This window comes from Cavia porcellus, unplaced genomic scaffold (assembly GCF_034190915.1).
Source record: "Cavia porcellus strain 051 isolate PalLab524CR breed Dunkin Hartley unplaced genomic scaffold, mCavPor4.1 scaffold_2, whole genome shotgun sequence".
Taxonomy (NCBI): Eukaryota; Metazoa; Chordata; class Mammalia; order Rodentia; family Caviidae; genus Cavia; species Cavia porcellus.
The window spans coordinates 7239067-7258710 of record NW_026947485.1 but is presented as its reverse complement, the minus strand read 5'-3'; the positions used below and the strand labels follow the sequence as shown (position 1 = coordinate 7258710).

At 39.2% G+C, this 19644-nt stretch overlaps 1 protein-coding gene across 13 annotated transcripts in view; it reads right to left on the bottom strand.

Moving 5' to 3' along the window:
* Positions 1–19644, bottom strand: part of Magi2 (membrane associated guanylate kinase, WW and PDZ domain containing 2) — a 1223070-nt gene that overhangs the window by 412504 nt on the left and 790922 nt on the right. For all 13 annotated transcript variants that reach the window (XM_063233871.1, XM_063233916.1, XM_063233891.1 and 10 more), the window contains one exon: positions 11110–11189. In XM_063233871.1, coding sequence (XP_063089941.1) covers positions 11110–11189 — 80 coding nt within the window. The remainder of the gene's footprint in view (positions 1–11109; positions 11190–19644) is intronic.

Below are 19644 nucleotides of genomic sequence, written 5' to 3'. Positions count from 1 at the left end.
GGGGACAAGTCAGCTTCAACACAAGGATTTAGGTTGTCCAGACAGACTGAAGGCAAAGAAAAAGGACATAAGTTAGAATACACTGAAAATACAATAATAGGTAAGAGATTAAAACATTTCTTAATCAAAATGAGTATCGAGAAACCAATAAAAACTGTAAAGATTTAATTTATGGGTCAAAACTAAAAATAAGATTTATCATTTAGTAGTAAGAAGTTCAGAGATAAACACAATCCATGCAATTTCTCCTTGGTTTTGTGGTGCTGATTTAAAAATAGTCCCTGGGACACAATAAGACTACATCTTTGTGTGTGTATGTGTGTGTGTGTGTTTCACCAAACAATGTTGGCTTATCTTTGCCTGAAGGCAACATTTTTAAGCTGAGAAGTCTCCATAAAAAGCACATGAAATTTTGAGCACCTCAAGATGCAATTCCACTGATACATGGTTTTTACAGTAGCAGGGTTGGCTGTGTGAGGTGGGCTCACAGGGTGTTTATCAACCACACACTTTGCGATGCTTGGTGCTTTGGCCACAATCATGCACTGGCTTATGTTCATTTTTCACCCCACCTGCTAAAAATGTTTGCTTTTTTAAAATCATTTCCAGCTTTTCCCAGCACTATTTTATGATGCACAGCATTAGGTAGCTTTAAAGTTATGTATACTGAGGGGAAATCAGCTCATCTCACCTCAGGAGCTGAAACTAAACCTCTCCCACAACCCAAGGACCAGTCTCCATTAATGTTCAATTACTTGGCTTCGGGGACTGAGCTGGCCCCTTTCTCTCCCTGCTGAAGAACTCGCCTGCAGTATTCAGATCAGCGCTCACCTTCTTGTGTGGCTTTCTGCATTGCTGAGCAAATCGAGCCACCACGGGACACTTAACACTGTGTCTGGCAGTGTCATTGGCAGAGACCTACAATTCGGCTGGTGGAGAGATTATTCCGACATTATGTGGACTGCGGGGAACATTTTCAAGAACTTGGAAAGTGCAGACAACAACAGAAAAGCTCATCTTTTAAAGCAATTTTTGGGACACAGAACATAATGCAGTACTTATTTTAAAATAGTTTTCCCAGAGAACTAAATTCATCCTGTTAGATTAAGAACATAAATTACATGACACTGAAAATACATAGGTCAAAAACTCAAAAAATTATAGAGATCAGTCCTTACCAATGTGATTGGCCCAGAGCAAACAGTGAGGATATGTAGAAAGCCTCCCTTTTAATTTGTCTTAAACCCAAAACTCTAATGATATGTTACAGTCTTTCACTGAGTACGTTTTAGGCCTTAATCTCTTTAGGCTAAAAGCATCTCATGGTGACATGGTGACTACAACGTCCATACACACCTTACACTCAGGTGCCTTGAATTCAAGCCTCATTTTCTATATACCTGGTGGGCAAATCCCTAAGAGTGATAAGCACCATTATCTGGTAAGTGGGAGTCCCGAATATCTACTTATACACAGAGCACTGGTATTTGCAGTGGAGACAATGTATATGAAAATGCTTCTAAACTTCAAAGTTGTCACCATTTAATATCAAAAACACACTCAGACACCTAACCCTAGAGGAGCTGGTTTACATTTCAGTTTCCTCTTTTCTTTTCCTCTAAATACAATGGAAAACCCTGGGAGCAATTCAACAGACAAAAAGACCCGGAAACACAGAAAGAGAAAGGCAGACTGGCCAAAGCTGTTGGGAATCACAGAATGACACCATGCTCAGTCTCTAGGTTGTTTTTTCCTTTTGTAAGTCTCATATATTTCAGACTGTACACCGGGGGGCTTTCAGCCAGCAGGTACATATAAACAAAGAAGAAAGAAAACAAATGAGAGAATCCTCCTCTTTCTAGAAAAAAGGCCAGGAGAGGGGAAGTGCAGCAGAGACCTGCGGCAGCCTCATCCCAGCCCCCAGATCGATGCGGTCCTGGCTCCTGTCCACCTCTCCTGGTGGCCCAGGTGGCCTCTAGGAAGGCTGACACATTCCCCATCAGCTGGGGCGGTCTGGTGACCTGCAGAGGCGACGTCGGTGGGTGCTGTGTGGTGAGCCATCCCTACCTCACGCAGTCAGCACCACGTTGGGCAAAGAGCTCTGGTCAGGGAAGGGATTTTTTTTCTCCTTTTCCCAGTAGTGACCAGGAGACCCAGAGCAGTACCTTCTGCACCCTGCAGGTGGCGCCAGCACAGACTGCCAAAGGACCCAAGTCAACCAAACAGCGTGGCTAAGGAGTGAAAAATAAATCACATTTGGAACGACAGCCTAGGAAACAGGCCAGAACTTACATATGCAAAACAGGGACACCGTCTGCTGAAATAAAGACGTTGTTGGAAATGTCCATTTTTATAATGTCTGGATAAAAGATGTCCAGACAAACTCAAATATAACTCATATCAGGAAGCAGGAAAGTCATAACTGGATGTAAAAAAAAAAAAAAAAAAAAAAAAAAAAAAAAAAAAAAAAAAAAAAAAAAAAAAGGACAATCAATTGATCCTAACAATTCATATATTTTCTTTTACGTATTTATTTTTATCTGGTGGGGATTTTAAAACAGCTTTCGTTTTAAAAACATAAGATAGAAATCATGAATGCAAAAACAAAATGCAAGTTCAAGTCCTGCTGGGAGACAGGACTGAACAGTGGAATTGAGGGCAGACCCACAGAATGTATTCAATGAATTTAACAACTTGGAAAAATAGATCAATGTTTTATTCAATGACTTGGAAGAAATGAACCAGTTCCTGTAAAACCTCCAATTACCAAAATGATAACAAGATGAAGTATATAACCTGAACAATCCGTCACCTGTAAAGCAAAAGAATTTATATTTAAATTTTCCTCTAGGGTAGGTTTGTTTTTTTTTTTTTTTTTTTTTTTTTTTTTTTTTTTTTTTTGGTACCTGGGATTGAACTCAGGATGTCACACTTGCCAGGCAGGCGCTTGTGCCACTGAGCTAAATCTCCCACTCTGGATTTAGCTCAGTGGCACAAGCGCCTGCCTGGCAACCCTAAGGTTGTGAGTTTGACCCCTGGTCCAAAAAACAAAACAAAAATAAGAAAAAAACCACCTAGGGTAGGGATTTTTAACCAAACACTTGAAGAATAATTGACACCAGTTTTAGGGTACTTGTCAACTATGTTATATAGCTAATATTAATCTAATACTAAAACCACAAAAAAGGAAATTACAGGCCATTATTTCTCATAAACACAGGCATGAAATTTCTTAATAATGTATTACCAAGTTGGAGCTGGGGTGTAGCTCAGTGGTAGAACATTGGCCTATCACATGTGAAGCCCTGGGTTTGATACTCAGCATATAAACAGACATGCATGTAGATAAGCAAGGTAAATAAAGTAGTATATAGCAAAAATTAGACATCCTGTCCATGTGCGGCTTATCTCATATATAGAAGGCTGGTCCAGTATTTGAAAACCACCCAGTATGGTGTACCATGGTCAACAACTTAAGGAAGGAATATCTTGTGATTATATAAATGAAAAACTGTCCTGATGGAAATTACAGTAATGTATAGAAACTTTCCTGCAACTCACAAATGAATTCAGCCAGGTCAAAGAATCCAGGACCAACAAACCAAAATCAATTGGCTTCTGCATATTAACAAATGAACATTCTCAAACCAAGATTAAATAATATGATACCATTTACACTGCTTAAAAATGAAGTATCTAGGTATACACTAATAATAAATACAATAAATATATTTTTCCTAAAAATTACAAAATGTTGATGAGAGAACTCAAAGAAGGCTTAAAAAATTGGAAGACTTAGATTCAGAATTTGGAGCCCTCAAACTAGTTAAAAGATCCATTTTCCCCATTTAGAAATACAGGTTTACAGCGTTTCCCAGGAACATCACAGCAAAAGCTTTGTGGTGACAGACAGACAGACAGACAGACTTATTCTGAAATTTATATGAAAAGACAAAGGACGTAAAATAGCTAAGACCGTTTTAACCAAGAATAAAGTAGGAAATCCTACTGTATCCCGTATTACGGTTACCCACATAGTGCCGAGATGAACACATTATGGTAGAAGTGGGGGGACACACACACCAAGGTACCCCAACAACAGAGGCATGTGCCATTCCATGGGGGAAGGACAGCCTCTCCAGCAAATGCCATTCAAGTAATTGGATACCCTTAGGCCAAGGGCAGGAAAGGGAAGGAGGAGAGGAAGAGCTGAGGGAGGGAGGGGGAAGAAGAATCTCAACTTTGAGCTTATATAAAAATTATCTCCAAACAGGTAACTTAAATAGAAACACAAAATTATACAACATTCAGGAAAACAAAACAAAACAAAAAACATGAGAAAATCTTTGGACTCTAGGGCTATTGAGGAATTCTTAGACCGGATAACAAAACCATGACTCATATAAGGAAAAGTATTAAAAAAAAATTAAAAAAAAAAAACTTTTTTCTCTTAAGAGGACAAAAGGACAAATCACAGCCAGGGAAAAGACGTAAACAACATGAGATGGAAGGACCTGTATCTAGAACACGTGAAGAGCTCTCCGAACTGAAGTTAAAATCAAACAAATTTGTCAAAAGAGGATTAGGCACCCTGCTAGTTAGTTCTACAGATGACAATTACTGTTTGAGAACATTAGTCACTGGGGGTGATGCTTAATAAAAGCTAAAATTAGTATCACTGTGCACCATTAGAGTGACTAAAAATGACTCCGTACTAAATGCTAGCGAGGATCCTGAGAAACCGAGTTCATTTGTTCACCGCTAGCAAAAATGTAAGAGAGCAGCTGTCTGAAAAAGAGCTTGGTGGTTTCTTCCAAAACTAAAATGGTCTCACCAATAACCTCACAATTGTGCTCTTGGGCTCTTCAATTAAATAAGTTAAAAAAAAAAAAACGCCTGTTCACACAAAAACTTATATGCCAATATCCATAACAATTTTATTCATATTAGCCTCAAACTGCAAACAAGAAGTCTTTCAAAACGTAAAAATGTAAATAAACTGCAATACATCCACCAGCCAAGCCAAGGCGCAGCTGATCACTCTACACACTTGGATGACTATGAGTGGAAGAATCTCCAAAACTGTGCACATTGTGATTCCATTTATACGACAGTAACTGAAAGGAAGCACAGATAGTGATTGACAAGGGTCAAGTACTAGGCAGGGGCATCTGACCACATGGCTGAAGGACAGCTCAGAATCTGGACTCTCACTGTTGCTATGCATAACCCTAACATGTGATATAGCTGAATGGAGTCACACAAAAGTCCCCGTATAAGTGGTCTGAATAAGCTCTCACTGGTTTCTACCACGGTCAGCTTCCTGGTTTCGATATTGTACTACATACATTCAAGTTGTTAACCATGGGGGAGGCTAATGGGGAGTGTCCAGAGCATACTGGTATATTCCTTTGTAACTTCCTGCAAATTTCTAACTATTCCAAAATCCAAAGTTTTTTGTTTTGGTTTTTTTTTTTTTTTTTTTTTTTTTTGGTACCAGGAATTGAACTCACGACCTCGTGCTAGCCAGGCAGGTGCTGTGTGGCTGAGCTATATCCCCAGCCCTCCAAACTTCAAAGTTCTTAAAAGATATATTTGAAATTATTCTGCTATCCTGTAGCTCAAACTGATTATAATGCCAACCTAATTTTTAAAGTTTTGTGTTATGATGTAATGATAACATATAAATCATGTCTACATGTAAAACTTATTTAAGCAATTAAGAAACAAAGGAGGATAGAACTTCATGATCCTTACAAAGATTCTACTTTACAGCTACAGTAGATATTTACAGGTACAAAGGAAAGATACATGAAGGACTAGCCACAGGGCTAATAGTGAACTCACACAGTAGCTTCATGGTCTGAATGTCGCCCAATCCACAACAGGTACTGGGACCAGTGAGAATGGAAGGCAGCCCTCAAGAAACCCAAAATCTGGTACTGAAGCATTGCACTAGTGTATCTCTCCTACATGATTTATTTTGCATTAACGGTATCATTTCCTCCAAAAAAGCCTTCTATTCCTAAACTCTTGGTATTTCTCAGCACTTCTGAGACAAAAATACTGGAAAAGGTACCATGTTATTGAATGAAGCAGAGCTCAAAGTGTTGCTATAGAAAACCATGACTCATGCGGATAATTACAAGTTAGCTAAATAAGAATTAACTGCTTCTATTAAGATATTAGACACCTCATCACTTCTGTAATAACAGATATCAGTAAGGAAACAAAACAATATGCAACATTGTCTATAGTATTTACAGATGAGTGTTCAATACTGCTATGCAAAAGAATCTTTATAATTTCAAAGTTTTACTCCTTGAACAGGTAATATTATTAGAGTCCATTTTTATAAATCCTTCAAAAATGGTGGAAAAATTCCTCAGTGGTTTGCGAATGTATTCTTAGCAAACCCATCAGATTAGAGAAATAAGTTCTTAAATGTGAAATTAACTTGATCATGTTAATTCTCTTGATAAATTAAGTAACTCACAATAGGAATTTAATGGGAAACAGGCCAAAGGCCCGATTTAAGGAGAGACCATGTAGACTAGAAATAGAATCTGAAAATAAAAGAATGCATTTCTTCATATTTTAATTTTTTAAAACTCACTTAAAAATGAATTAAAGCTATATAGTATTTCCTTCTATTTTGTCCTAGTTTTGAAGGCCAATCTCCTCTTACAAATATTATAAAACAGGATGTGTTCTGTCATTGTGTAGGGGAAATTTGGAGACTGGCTTTTAAAGTTAGATTAGGTAATGGTGCACGGTTTTAGTTAATGTCAGTTGAAATGTGTTCTTATGTAGGAAAATAGGTTGTGATTATATGACTTTTTTCCTGTAGTAACATAAGAAAATTCATCCATAGCTCATGGGTACTAAATAGAGAAATGAAGCCACACTGTCGGTTTGTACAGATGTAACTATAACTTCAGGAGAAGTTGAGGCCAGTTCTACAGAATGGAAGGGAAACCCCTGATCTATCAATATCAAGCTGGCATTAACTAGATGGGTAAGTTTATAGTTTGTATGAATTTGTTCATTTCCGTCAACACTGCAAGGTCAGCCGAGTCCTCTGAATCTGCCCCCTTGTCCCCTAGGACACTCTGCCCCAGGCCCTGAGGATCACCAAAAAAAGCAAGTGTGCAGTTCTTTAGAATAAAAGGTGCAAAAAGTCAGCATTCCTGTATGTAACTAAATCTGCATGCAGCAGGATACAATTCCTACTCTACAGGTAAGGAAACCCAGGCTCCTAGAGATTAAGTGCTTTGCTGAGGAGTCCACAGGTGTGGCTTTGAGACAATGTTCTCCCGATTCCCAGTCCTATATGATCTCTTCACCTCTCAGTCACAGTGTGGTCTTATTGAATTTAATCACACGTCAACCTTAAGAGAAGACCATTTCCACCAGGCTAACTCTGGTTCCTGGGGGAGGGGGTCCTCAGAGGGATGCAGTTGGGAGTATCTCGGGGGCAATCCCTTACCATTGACTCTGAGGGGACAAGGGGGATGGGGCTTTATACAGTCCAGCCAATTTTATCTCTAAATTATTTATTAGTTAATTGCTATTTCAAAGGCATTTTAAGTAAGACTATATTGGCTTACTAAACAGCACACCCCCGAAGTCTAATATTGGAATCAAGTAGTAGGTGGGGACATTTTCGTGTCTTCTAGGCTGGTGCTAAACCTCCAGAGTTATGACAAAAGCACAAAGCACCATGACTGTGGTATTTTCAACCATGCCGCAAAAGGAGGAAGTGTGTTTGTATGTCTAGGGGTGTACGCATCACCCCTCAAAGAAAGGCAAGGTGAGTGCTTTGGTGCGAGCAGCTTGTTTGATATGTATTTGAACGAAGCATATTTTCTTTAAATTCATGATACCAAGGGGAAAACATTTGTTGCTTTTCCTACCCCAGGGTAATTGAAATTCTCTCCCATCTTTCTTTCACTTGGCTGTCTTATAATTTACCCAAAATTAGGTACCCATGTAAACAGTGCTTAAGACACACGCATTTACAGATCCATATCTGTACCTTCCTACACACACACACGCACGCACACACACAGAAACACACACACTTATATACATTCATATACAGTATGCACACAGGTACAACTGGTGACAACCTTGAGGAATTAATATCAATTATGTATGATATGCCACCTAGTAAGACTTGAGATATACATTTTAAAAATTACTGCACTAAAATTTCCATTCCTGGTAGGATGGAATCAGTAGCCCGAAACCCATGAGAAAGCAGAAAATCTAGGTAAATTGTTAAAAATAAGCAGTTTAAAGGATTGAGAACCACCCATGCTGTAGATGCTCTAAGATTCTGAAGAGAAGAGAACCCGGGAGAGGTCAGGGAAGGAGTTTCACAGCAGCTTTATTGATTTAGGGCTCTTAGAACTCAGAGTCCAACCTTGGCGTAGGAAGGGGCCACTTCCCGAGGCCAGAGGAACTAGCAAGGTTCAATCTGGAAGGGAGTCTTAAAAGAATCTCAAAGGACTTTGGTGAGAAAACACACACTTGAGATCTCAAGCACTTGGTCAATTATCCTCCGACATTTGTCAAGCTCTGAAGTTGCAGGATCTACAGGCAAGAAAGCTAAGCTGAAACTCTCTTAAAGCTTCCTAGATTTTCTGGGGTTCTAAAATCCTGAAAAGAGCAATATTCAAAGATATGGGGCAAGGGGAAAGGCCCCACATGAACATGCTAGACTAGAGTTTGTCCTGAGGGTCAAATCCAGCCTGCCTCTATTTTTATATCACTCACATGTCAATAGTTTACACACTTTTAAATGGTTGGGAAAAAAATCAAAGAACAATATTTTGTTATATGAAAGCATATAAAGTTTACACTGCTGTGTCCATCAATAAAAGTTTATTGGAGCAGACAGATCTGTGACCTTTGTATACTGACTTCAGCTGCTTTTGCACAATGAGACATTGCAAACAGAAGGCGAACTCTGCAAACCCTAAAATATTTATTACCTGGCCCTCTGCAGATGTTTGCCTACCCGTTAGTTGAGATAACTGGCAGGCAAAGACTCTGAGAACAGGAACAAATTAACACTCTGCTGTGTCTCACCAGAATTCAACCCAGCATCCTGTGTGCTCAGTTTAGATCCAAGGAGGGTGACCCGCTTTCAGCCTCTGTCTGAGCTGAAGGACAAGTTTTTGCTAGAGGAGATCATCATCTGGATCTGCCATGATTTTCAAACACACATTTGACGCTTATTGGAGCATTCAGAAAATTAGTGCCTGGGCTTATGCATGACACAGACTAACTTAATGGGCAGTCTCAGCAGTGAACTATGGGCGTCTAACACCTGAAACGAGCCATTGCAAGCCATGCTCTCTAAAGTTACATAGTTAACAATATTATCTTAAAGCATTTCCCTTGGCAAGAAAACTTAAAATGTGTTCAGAAAAATAGCATTATTCCAATGTGCAACACTGTATTAATATGTGGAAGACAGCCCATGAGTTATATTTATTTTGAAGAAAATGAAATAAATAGTAACAGGCCAGTTGTAAATCATGCACGATTTTCTAGGACTCAGTTTTCACAAAGACTGGCATCATATTCTAGACCTCTACCATCCTGAGGAGACTCACAACAGCAAGTGTGCAGAAAACTGGTAACATTGAAATATTATTACCATGAAATATGTTATGCCTGCATCTCTCCTAGGATTTTAAAACTTGACTTTAATAGCTTTTTAAATGAAAAGAACAACTCAGAAGAGTAAACCAGCTGAGAAGTTCACTATGTCACAGAATTGCAAAATTGTTATACTCATTTTAATTAGGATATATGAAAGTTTTACATTTGCGGTATGAGTAAATTGTTACTCACACATATAAAGGAGCAGGTCACTTTAATTTACAACCAGTCACAATTTGCAACACATAGCTTATTGGTGTCAATGAGATGTGACCTAATTGTCTCAAAATCCAGCTCATATAGCAGTCTTATGAGATTCAACCACATACAGTTATATTACAACACAGAAGAGACACAGCTGTAGCTATGAATACAAAACTACACACGTCAATTTTTATGTATTACATGTACATAGAAATTGTCACTTTAAAATTTTTAACTCGGTAGTGTACCTAGCCTGTGAACAGCTGCCTAACAAAGTGCAATATTATTTTAGAAAGCCAGGATTATTGTGAAAATGAAAGGAGTTTTAGAATTGGAGACATTTTAAAAATTGACTTTTTAAAAGCTGTTTTAAAAGTTTAAATATCCTCCATTGCTTTTGTCACCTTTCAGAGCTCCTCAATGATAGACATCTTAGAACAAAATTTGATCAGATAAAGAATGTGCTTGTGGCCAAAAAAACAGATCATCAGGAGAGTCTGCTATTTATCATTCTAACTAAATTCTAAGTACTCACAACATTAAACTCAATATTTTAAAAAATTATAAGTATTGTCAGTTACAGACTTTATTTACACGCATTTACTCATTTACAAACAAGACTTACAGTCTTCTGGTCTCCTCAATTATTTTTAAAAATTCTTCACATATGTGAAAGCAGTTCATTTCTAAGCAAGTCTGTATATTTATACAGAGAACTGGAAAACAGTAAGGGTAACCTAAGACATTCGTGCAGTTAGTTATTTTATTTAAATGCCTGATTACAAAAAAGCATATATCTTTCGAGAACTGGTTCCTTAGTAACTGGCAGAACGCTATGTCTGTGAGCACAAAAATAGAGATCATTTATAGGTTCACATCAGTGTTGTTCTATGCATCATATCTGCCTCCGGCTAAAAGAGCAGAGTCCTCAGAGAGACATATTGCAAACAAAAGTCCTTATAGGTGGTAGAAAGTGAGGCCAGGAGTCAAAAAGAACCAACAGAGATGACAGAGACGTGCTATCCAGCACAGTCTCCTCAGGGAGAAAAAGCAAATCCACATGGCCCGCCGAAATGCTGACTTAATTCTCTGCCCTAGCTGAGCCTTAAACATTACATTTTAGAAATTGCTTTAGCTAGATTATTGCTTCTTTAGGCGAGTCCTTCTTTTAAGAAACACAAACATTCTCAAAGCGCATCGCTGAAACACCATAAAAACTTAATAACCTACCATTTTCTTTGCACTCTTCTGGAGGTTTAGCCTTTTTCGCAAGTCGTGGATCCAGCCATGATGTTGTCTTTGTGTTATGGCTGGAAAGAAAAGAGATCACTCTGAACAGACACATACTAAAAGGAATCAAGTTTATTCCTTAAGAAAAAAATAAGCGGGATTAGTCCAACAAAATTGCAATGGATACACTTAATTTGCTTACTGGTTCTAAGTAGCCCTGAAGGAGGTGTGAGAGTAATTGTGCACGGCAGCTGTAAATTTGGCAACCTCAGCACCCTGTCCTCAAAGCAGCTATTTTTATTAAAATCAACTAGAATGTTGCCAAGTTCACCTCATTGAAAATGCAGAACTCATCCAGAGCAAAAGGAATTTATTACAAATACGGGATTCTCCAGTTGGAGGAGCACAGCCCACAGACTCTGCGACTGTTTCCTGAGTTTTGCAGAAACATTATTTTCATTCTCAACCTGCCCTTTTTATAAACAATGGCTCTGTTAACTACCCGGCTGGCAGAGGCAGTGCAAAAGGGATGCAAGTTACAGCATGTTCTTGGAGTCCTACGTTTTCTCAAAAAGTGATTAATAGCAGTTTTATTAACTCATGTTAAGCTATCTTCCTTCCCAATACTTGCAACCCAGCTAGGACGGTAGAAGGTAAAAAACATCTGCCTTCTGAGGTTTCTGGAATAGAATTTCCAGGAATTAGTATAAAAATGACATTTTCATTCTGGGAGAGAAGAGAAGTTTTCTTGTGAATCTTTTTGCAGAAATCCAATGTGTAACAGAGGTCTGCAGAGGAGAGCATCTTAAAGTGGTCCCTGCATCACTCGCATTCGAATCGCCTGGTGACTTGTTAGCAAAGCATTGTGGGTCCTCACTGAACAACCAGAGCAGGGTCTCTGAGGTGAGGCTGTCCAATCCCCGTCACAAGGAAGAAATACAGGTGCACATGTCAGTGTGATGAAGTCAAGCACCACACCACAGCTCAACAACTCATCAGAGCTGAAATACTGACTGTGTAGTTTTAATCAAAGGATCTCTTCCTCTCATGGGGAAATCACCAAGAAATAATGAAGGACTTCTTGAGAACTTCAGGATAGAATGTGAAAGCTACACATATGGGAAACTGTGAGGTTTATACAGGGAACCAGAAAAGGAAGAAGAAAAGTAGAGGATGGAAATAGAAATTAGGGCCAGATATTCAGAACATTTGAGCACAGATGTGCACAGGTTAAAAGTCATGATGACATAGACTTTTTGCATGTATATTTTGCTCTTCATTGAAATTTAACTCTATTTTAGCATAGCTGGGTTGTCTGATGAGCCAGTCTATATTTAAACTCAAGGCCAGGGACTTCCCCTGGGAAGAGTACTGAACAGTAAACTCACAGAAACTGAGCTTCGTCCTAAGGAAGGAGGGTGCAGAGCCAAATGGGCTGTGGAAAGCGACTCCAAAGTGCCAGAGCTCTCTTCAGACACCCGTGTGGATGGCCATTCCATCCGCCCATGTGTGCTCATCGGCTTGGAGAACTGAGATCTTAGGAACGGTGATTATGACATCTCTGCTCTTCAGGAAGGTTCCCTTTTATCTCTGGCTTTGAGAAGGGATAAAGAGGGAGCAATTGACAGCGTCCACCTCACCTTTACGAACTCTCTAATGACAGAAACCTCTGAACAGAGCTCTCACAATTTGATCAGATAAAGTAGGGAATCTGATCAAATAGTAAATCATCAGAACAGCATGCTGGCTTTTATTTTCCCCCACTCTGACCTTTGCAAAGTCTGATTGTGCTTCTTTATCAGGTTTCAGGAGCGTATGAAATATTACAGATACTTTCATCTGCTCTGCACCTCATTTATATGCTATAAATACAATCCAGGCTTTCTCTCTGAAGACTTGATTCTGGCCACTCTGCATGTGAGGGTAGGAGGCCTGGCTTCAGTGTTTGCCACACTCATCTTTTTAAAAATCACTTTAAATCCTCTTTATAAACTCTTCAGTGCGTGCGCATGTGTGTTTTGATGCTCACACTTCTATGAGATCCAGGAAAAAGTTGGAAGGCAGGCAAGGAAAATAAATTTCTGTTCTTCACCTTTTTTTTTTTTTTTTTTTTTTTTTTTTAACTACATCTGGTTTTTCTAAACCTTTTTCCTGCTTTGGAGAAAAGTCATTTCTGGGTCTTTAGGCACATTCATGAAAGCAAACACATCTATAGATGAGTATTAAGCAACCATTAGTAAGCCACTCCAGGGAGTCAGATTACCATTTCCATGCCATCCCTCGCTGGTGGGCTTCAAATACTGGATAATTTAGTAGAAAGAACTATGAGCTTCCTACTTTTTTGAGTTTATATAAAGCATTTTATTATAGGAGGATTTTTTTAGGTTGAACTAGCACTAACAGTGTGTCACTTTAATGCAGTTTGACAGATTGAGTCTCTTAGAGTTAGCAGCATTTTCAGCTGTTCTTCAGAAATGATTCTGAAAGAAATGTGGGTTGTAGTTACCTCCAGTAATTGTCTTCAACATCACAGGAAGACACAGCCCAGTGTTTCCAGCAGTGGCTCTCACTCGCCTTGTAATTTCTACATTCCTCCAAGACACCTCACAAAGGGGATATTTTTAATGCATTTGGGAGGCAACAGACCAAATAGCTTCTGCAGATGATTTCAATTACGTTTTTAAACCTTAATAATTCCACTTGAAAACAGGATTAAGCACTGGACAGGAAGCTCCACAAAACGGAATGACTGAGATTACTCACAATTTGCATACTAGCTTTCCTCAAATTTGAGTAGGTGATTTCCTGTCACTTTCCTAGCAAGGGCAGAGGCACATGCGTGACATCAGTTTCCTTGATCTATCCATGTTGTGTCATCCAAAGGCAAGAAAAGACAATGCTACTGCTTGGTAATCTTAAACTGAAATACTAATTTCTTTCTTTGTTACCGATTTCTTTAATCAAGATACACACATATCTATGGGCTATGTCTAGCCAGAAAGTGCTCTTATTCTAGCTGGGGAGTGGAACATACATTGCCTAGAAACTTTGATTCATACTGATACATTGCTTTGCATGTTTCTACAGCAAAAACTAATGTGATGATCATGAAAATGAGGGATCAACTGGGAAAAAGTCAGTAGCTCTTTAGGTTCAATGTCATATTACAATGTGGACGGAAAAATCTAAAAACAAAAAAGGTTTATCTATGGGTATATCCAAAACTCTTCCTATATAGTGAGTCTGTTTAAAACAAGCTAGGCCTGAAATATCATTCAACTCTGCAATTCTACTTCAAATTCATATCAGGGCGGCCTTGAAGAGTGCACTGTGCTGCCCCTAATGAATCAGATATTTCTGTACATTTTGTGAGCTTCACCTTTGCCAAACTGACAAAAGCAGCAGATTAGATACTAACATCTTGACTTCCGAGAAAACATTCTCCTTGCTTGGAGCACATTTCGTTTCAACAAGAAAAGCTACTGAAAGAGAGAGAGGGGGGAAACACCACTGCAGATCACACTAACTCACGGGGTTTGACTACACCTGGGGAAAGGGCCCCACCACCTTGTTTAATGCTGTAGGCTTCATAGCTAAGTATTACGAACTCCACTGCGCAGATGGAGAAGCAGGCTGGGGGGACTGGGAAACTTTCTCAAGGTTTAGGGATAGAAAGTCCTTGTGTGAACCTGGGAAGGGAAGAGAAGCCCTAACCTGGGCTTTTACTGCTTGAAACTGGAGGCATCGTCAACCTAGTTTGTGTACGGAGGGGATTTATTCCCCGACCCTTTGGTGGTAATCAGGATGTAATCAAGCTCCAGCCAATCAGTTAGAAATGAAATGCTACCTACTGTTAAAGGGTGGGAATCCCTACTTTAATTCTTTTGGAAGTGTTGAGTGTCTTGTGCTCAGTAGTTATTAAATTGCATGTTCATAGCAATGAAAGAGAACACAAGTAACATCGTTCCTTAACGACTTAAATTCCCTACTAAAATCATTTCCAGGCCAACTTTTATTCATTCAAGGCTAGTTTTTCAGAATAAGGTCCATGAGTTATATCATCTATATATGAATGCTAAGTCATAAAACTGTAATGAAGAATTAAGTTAACAAAACACTCTCAATGAGCAGGATATTGAGAACGAAACATTTCCTTAGCTGCCTGCCCCGCTCACTCCTCCACTGCATTTTCCCCACTCATTTGGATTTTCGAGTCGGGCCACAAACCCCTCTGCGGGTTTTTAGGTACGTGTACATGGATCCTCGAGGATGACCCGCTTCACGCCTAAGTTCCAGGCACCTTCTGCCTTTCCTTTTCTCTGTATTTCCTGTTCTACAAATTTCTTTCATTCCTTCACGTTGCCTCTTGGGCTGATCGCTTCCCAACTGCATGAACACTGGAGTGTCATGGTTTATCAGCTGAAATTTCATTAGCAAAAAAGAAATTTTTATTGTTAAACGCTCTTTTCCTTTTCTCGTTTTGTTTAAAAATAGTAACAGATTTTGGGGTAGACCTTTATTCAATTTTTGCATGAATTTCACTTTTCAGTAGTAGCAGTTATCTAGGCTCAGAGATTGTTGACGATAAGAGAGGTTGTTGACGATAGTCTGTGAATTTTAAGCAAACATTATTTTTAAAGCATATAAATTAATTACATTTTATATTGCATTTTATATTGCATTCAATCTTTAGTAATTTTATCATTTCCAAAGATTATATCTTCCTTATTATTATTCCAAAAAAACTATCAAAAGCCAGGAATCGGTATATCTAAGTAACGCTTAGCAGTGGAGACTTTATCCTTCAACTTTGTTTATTAAATATTTAGCTGTTTTTCCTGTTTATGTATAGCTGACCCATAGATCAAGTCATTGTTAGTAATCTCTCAGATAACATTGCTTCTAAAGTAATATTGTTACACATTTCATTAACATATGGGAGTTTGCTCTCACATTACATTTATGATAGGAAACATTTTATTATAAATACTTTTGGTATTGTGGGTGTATGTTTCACACTATGTTGTCTAAAACACATTTTCTGTTTGGAGATTACCCTACAAACTTGTGCAGGCACAAAAAAAAATCATAAAAACATAGAGTATAGCTACTGTTGTTATATGGATTACAGGAAGTTAAGGCTAGACCAGATTGTCACTGGAATGAACATGCCAAGTCTTGAATGAGAAAGTTTGTGTGTGTGTGGCATTTTTACCTACCACCAAAAAAGAAAATCACAAACTGATTTTACACTTCTCTCCATTAAATTTCCAAGCCATTGTGTCTTCTTTATAACAAGCAGCAAGTTTTATATTTGTTGGAAATGGTATCTGGTGACTCAGATAAACTCAAAGGAACATAGAAACAGCAATATAAGAAGCAACTAGACTTGCTGTGTGCTTGCTTTGAGTTCAAAAACAAATACATCCCTGAGAAAGACTTGGCGACGACACGCAGACATGACATTTTCACAGATGTGTTTCCCAGTTTCGAAAGCCTGCATTTAAAGATCAATTATTTAAGATGACATAGTGTTCGCTGCCCTTCAGGAAGATGGTGGTAAACAAACAGGTTCTTGTTGTCGTTTTGTTTTTTGCCAAAGCCATAGCAGTCTCTTTTGTGTCACTGACTAAACCGACTCCCAAACAAAGAAGTAATTTAATGGGATTTCCAAAGCATGCCAGTCCAGATTAACCCGGGCAACTCTCTTGTTTGGAACATTGAGCCTCTGGAACAGCGAATTTTTGGCTAAGAATCTTATTAAACAAATACCATTTGTAATATAGAAGTTTACTTTGGCCAAAATCTGTTGATAGATTGGAGGAGTCTGGGATGATAGGGGTGGCTTTGCAGTGTGACCTTGGGAATGGAAATTATCTAAGGTGCTTCAGGGTTTCACCTATAAAATGGAGATAAACCAACTACTTCATACGACGGTTATTAGGTATTATGTGCAAAGTAGGTATTATAATAAATAGGCCAAGGCCAAGGACCCTGCAACAGAATGCACCTCATGAAAACAGGAACCCTGCCTGTCGGTTTGTGGCCTGTTCCACTGCAAGGTTTAAAATGGTTCCCTGCGCACGGTATACATTCAACAAATGTCTGTTGGATAAGTGGGGTCAAAGGACCTTGGCTCTGTTGCATGGCTTCTTGGCACTCAGTGATTTATTTCTCTAAGCCCGAATTTCATAAAATAAGGATTAAATGAGCAGAGTGCGAATGCTTAATGTATTAGCTGCTTTTGCTAAGGCGGTCTGAACGCACAGATGAACGCAGGTGCTCACGATGTGATGGCTTCTTTGCGTTTGCATTCACATAGCCCTCATTTGCATGTATAATTAATAGTCTGCCTCTTTTAAAAGCTCATATTAATGAATGTGATGGTAGAAGTCAAAGAAATGACTGGCTTCTTACAATAAGATGTATTTGAAGATTTCTTAAAAGTTCCTAAACAGAAGTCACTACTATTACTATTTTAGAGCATGTTTGGAAAAGTGCGTTGACTCCCAACTGGAAATTACAGTTTTTAGCAGTTCTTTATCACGTATTCACCTTTCTGTTACACATCACCATCAATGACAAAACAAGGCTGCATTTATTATTCGTCAAAAAAGCAGTTTCAACACTGGGAAACGTAGCTGGCCACCAAACTAAAAAAAACAAAACTCGTCTTCTAAATATAAAATCTCTGAAGGGCCAAGCTGGACAAAGCATTTTATACTCCCAAACAGATTAACGGGAACTTCAAAACATTATTGTGTAGAAAACAATAAGGGCTTTTTTTTTTTTGTTCCCTCAGCTCAAAACCCATGTTTATATGTATCCTTTAAAGATACACACACACATATATATATATATTTTTAAAATTCATGATTCAGTGCTCGGTAAAGCTCTTCTTCTCGGTCCAGATATGAATTTACTTATATAAACTGTACAAAGGAAGCCTGTCTTCGGCCTTTCTCTCTGTATTTTCTGTGTTAGCATCTCTATTGCACATTTCAGTGAAGTGTTACCAGGTGTCACCTAGTGGGGGCGCTGTTCCAGGCAGGGCCTGCAGTCACCCCTCCATGTGAAGCCAATTCTGCACAGGGAAGGTTTTGCTGATGTTGGCTCTTTCTACCTTCTGTGTTCCTGGCCTCTCTTGTTTTACTTTCCTTTTGGTCTATCATTTGACTGCTATTCTTTATTCAAAACATTTAAATAAGCCAAGTGTAGTGGCACACACCTGTGACCCCAGCAGGCTGGGAGGTTGAGGCAGGTGTTCACCTATTTAAGTCAGAAGTTTAAATCTGGCCTGGGCAGAGTTAGCAAGATCCTGCTTAAAAAAAAAAAAAAAAAAAAAGGTTGAGATTTAGTTCATTGCAAAGGTCCTGGGTTCAATTCCCAGACCACACACACACAGTTAAATAAATGTTCAGATTTATTTTATTTATTAAATAATTCCTTCTTAGGTATGAAACAAATGATCAAACAATCAAATAATAAAATTATAAACTGTTCTCTTTGATGAACTAACAGAGATTCTTATAACCTGAACATCTACTTCTAAGATAACAATATGCAACATATTAACTAGTGTTCATTTCCTACTATTGTTTTTGAAATTTTGATCATTTCTATCCTTTTTTCTGTTTTGCTTTTAAAAATAAAACAATTAAAAAATAACTCCTTTTTAACTGACAAAAATTTTGTCTGATAGTCATAAAAATTACTGAGAATATAGGTATTTATTATGTATATATGTATATTTTGGAGATAGGGTCTCTCTCTGTGAAATTCAGGCTGGACTTAAACCCATTGCACAGCCCAGGTTGGTTTGGAACTATTGGTGATCCTCCTGTCTCAGCCTCCCAAGCACTGGGATTACAGGCATGCACCATGACAAGAGCCAATTTTACACGTTCTGATGACACACAGAAAACCTGGAATGTACACAAGGCCATGCGTGTGTTCATCTCTGCTCCTAAGAAGGACCTCGGTGCCATCCTTACTGTACCCCAGAACTGTCTCAGAGAACCCCTGCAGGGGGCCAGGGCAAAGGTGCTTTCACATGGACGGCAGTGGGTGGAGATGGGGACCGTGTCAGTGGGGTTAAGAGATGAGGGAGGGAGGGTGTCACAGGGCACAGACAGACATCAGACAGGACAGACAGGACAAGTATGGGGACGACAGGGAGAGACACAGATGGATGCAGCCCCTGCTCTGGGACCTGGGCTCGGAGCTCTCAGTTACCCTTTAGGGGAAGAAGGGAGAAGCAGAACCTGGTCCAGCAGGAAGCGGCCAGGCTGCCCGTGCTGGGAGCAGCTTGGGAGATGGTGGCCCCCGTCTGCCTGTGCTTCGGGGATCCTCACCTTTTTGCCGGAGCCATGGCCAGCCCAGCCCTGCCATGGGCCTCCTCCTGGCCCTCCTCCTCCTCTTCCTCACCCTCCTTCTCCTCTTCCTCGCCCTCCTCCTCCTGTTCCAAACAAAATTATCTTCTTGGCTTCATCTTCATTTCCCCTGCACCTCTCTCCACTCCTGATATTGCTCATT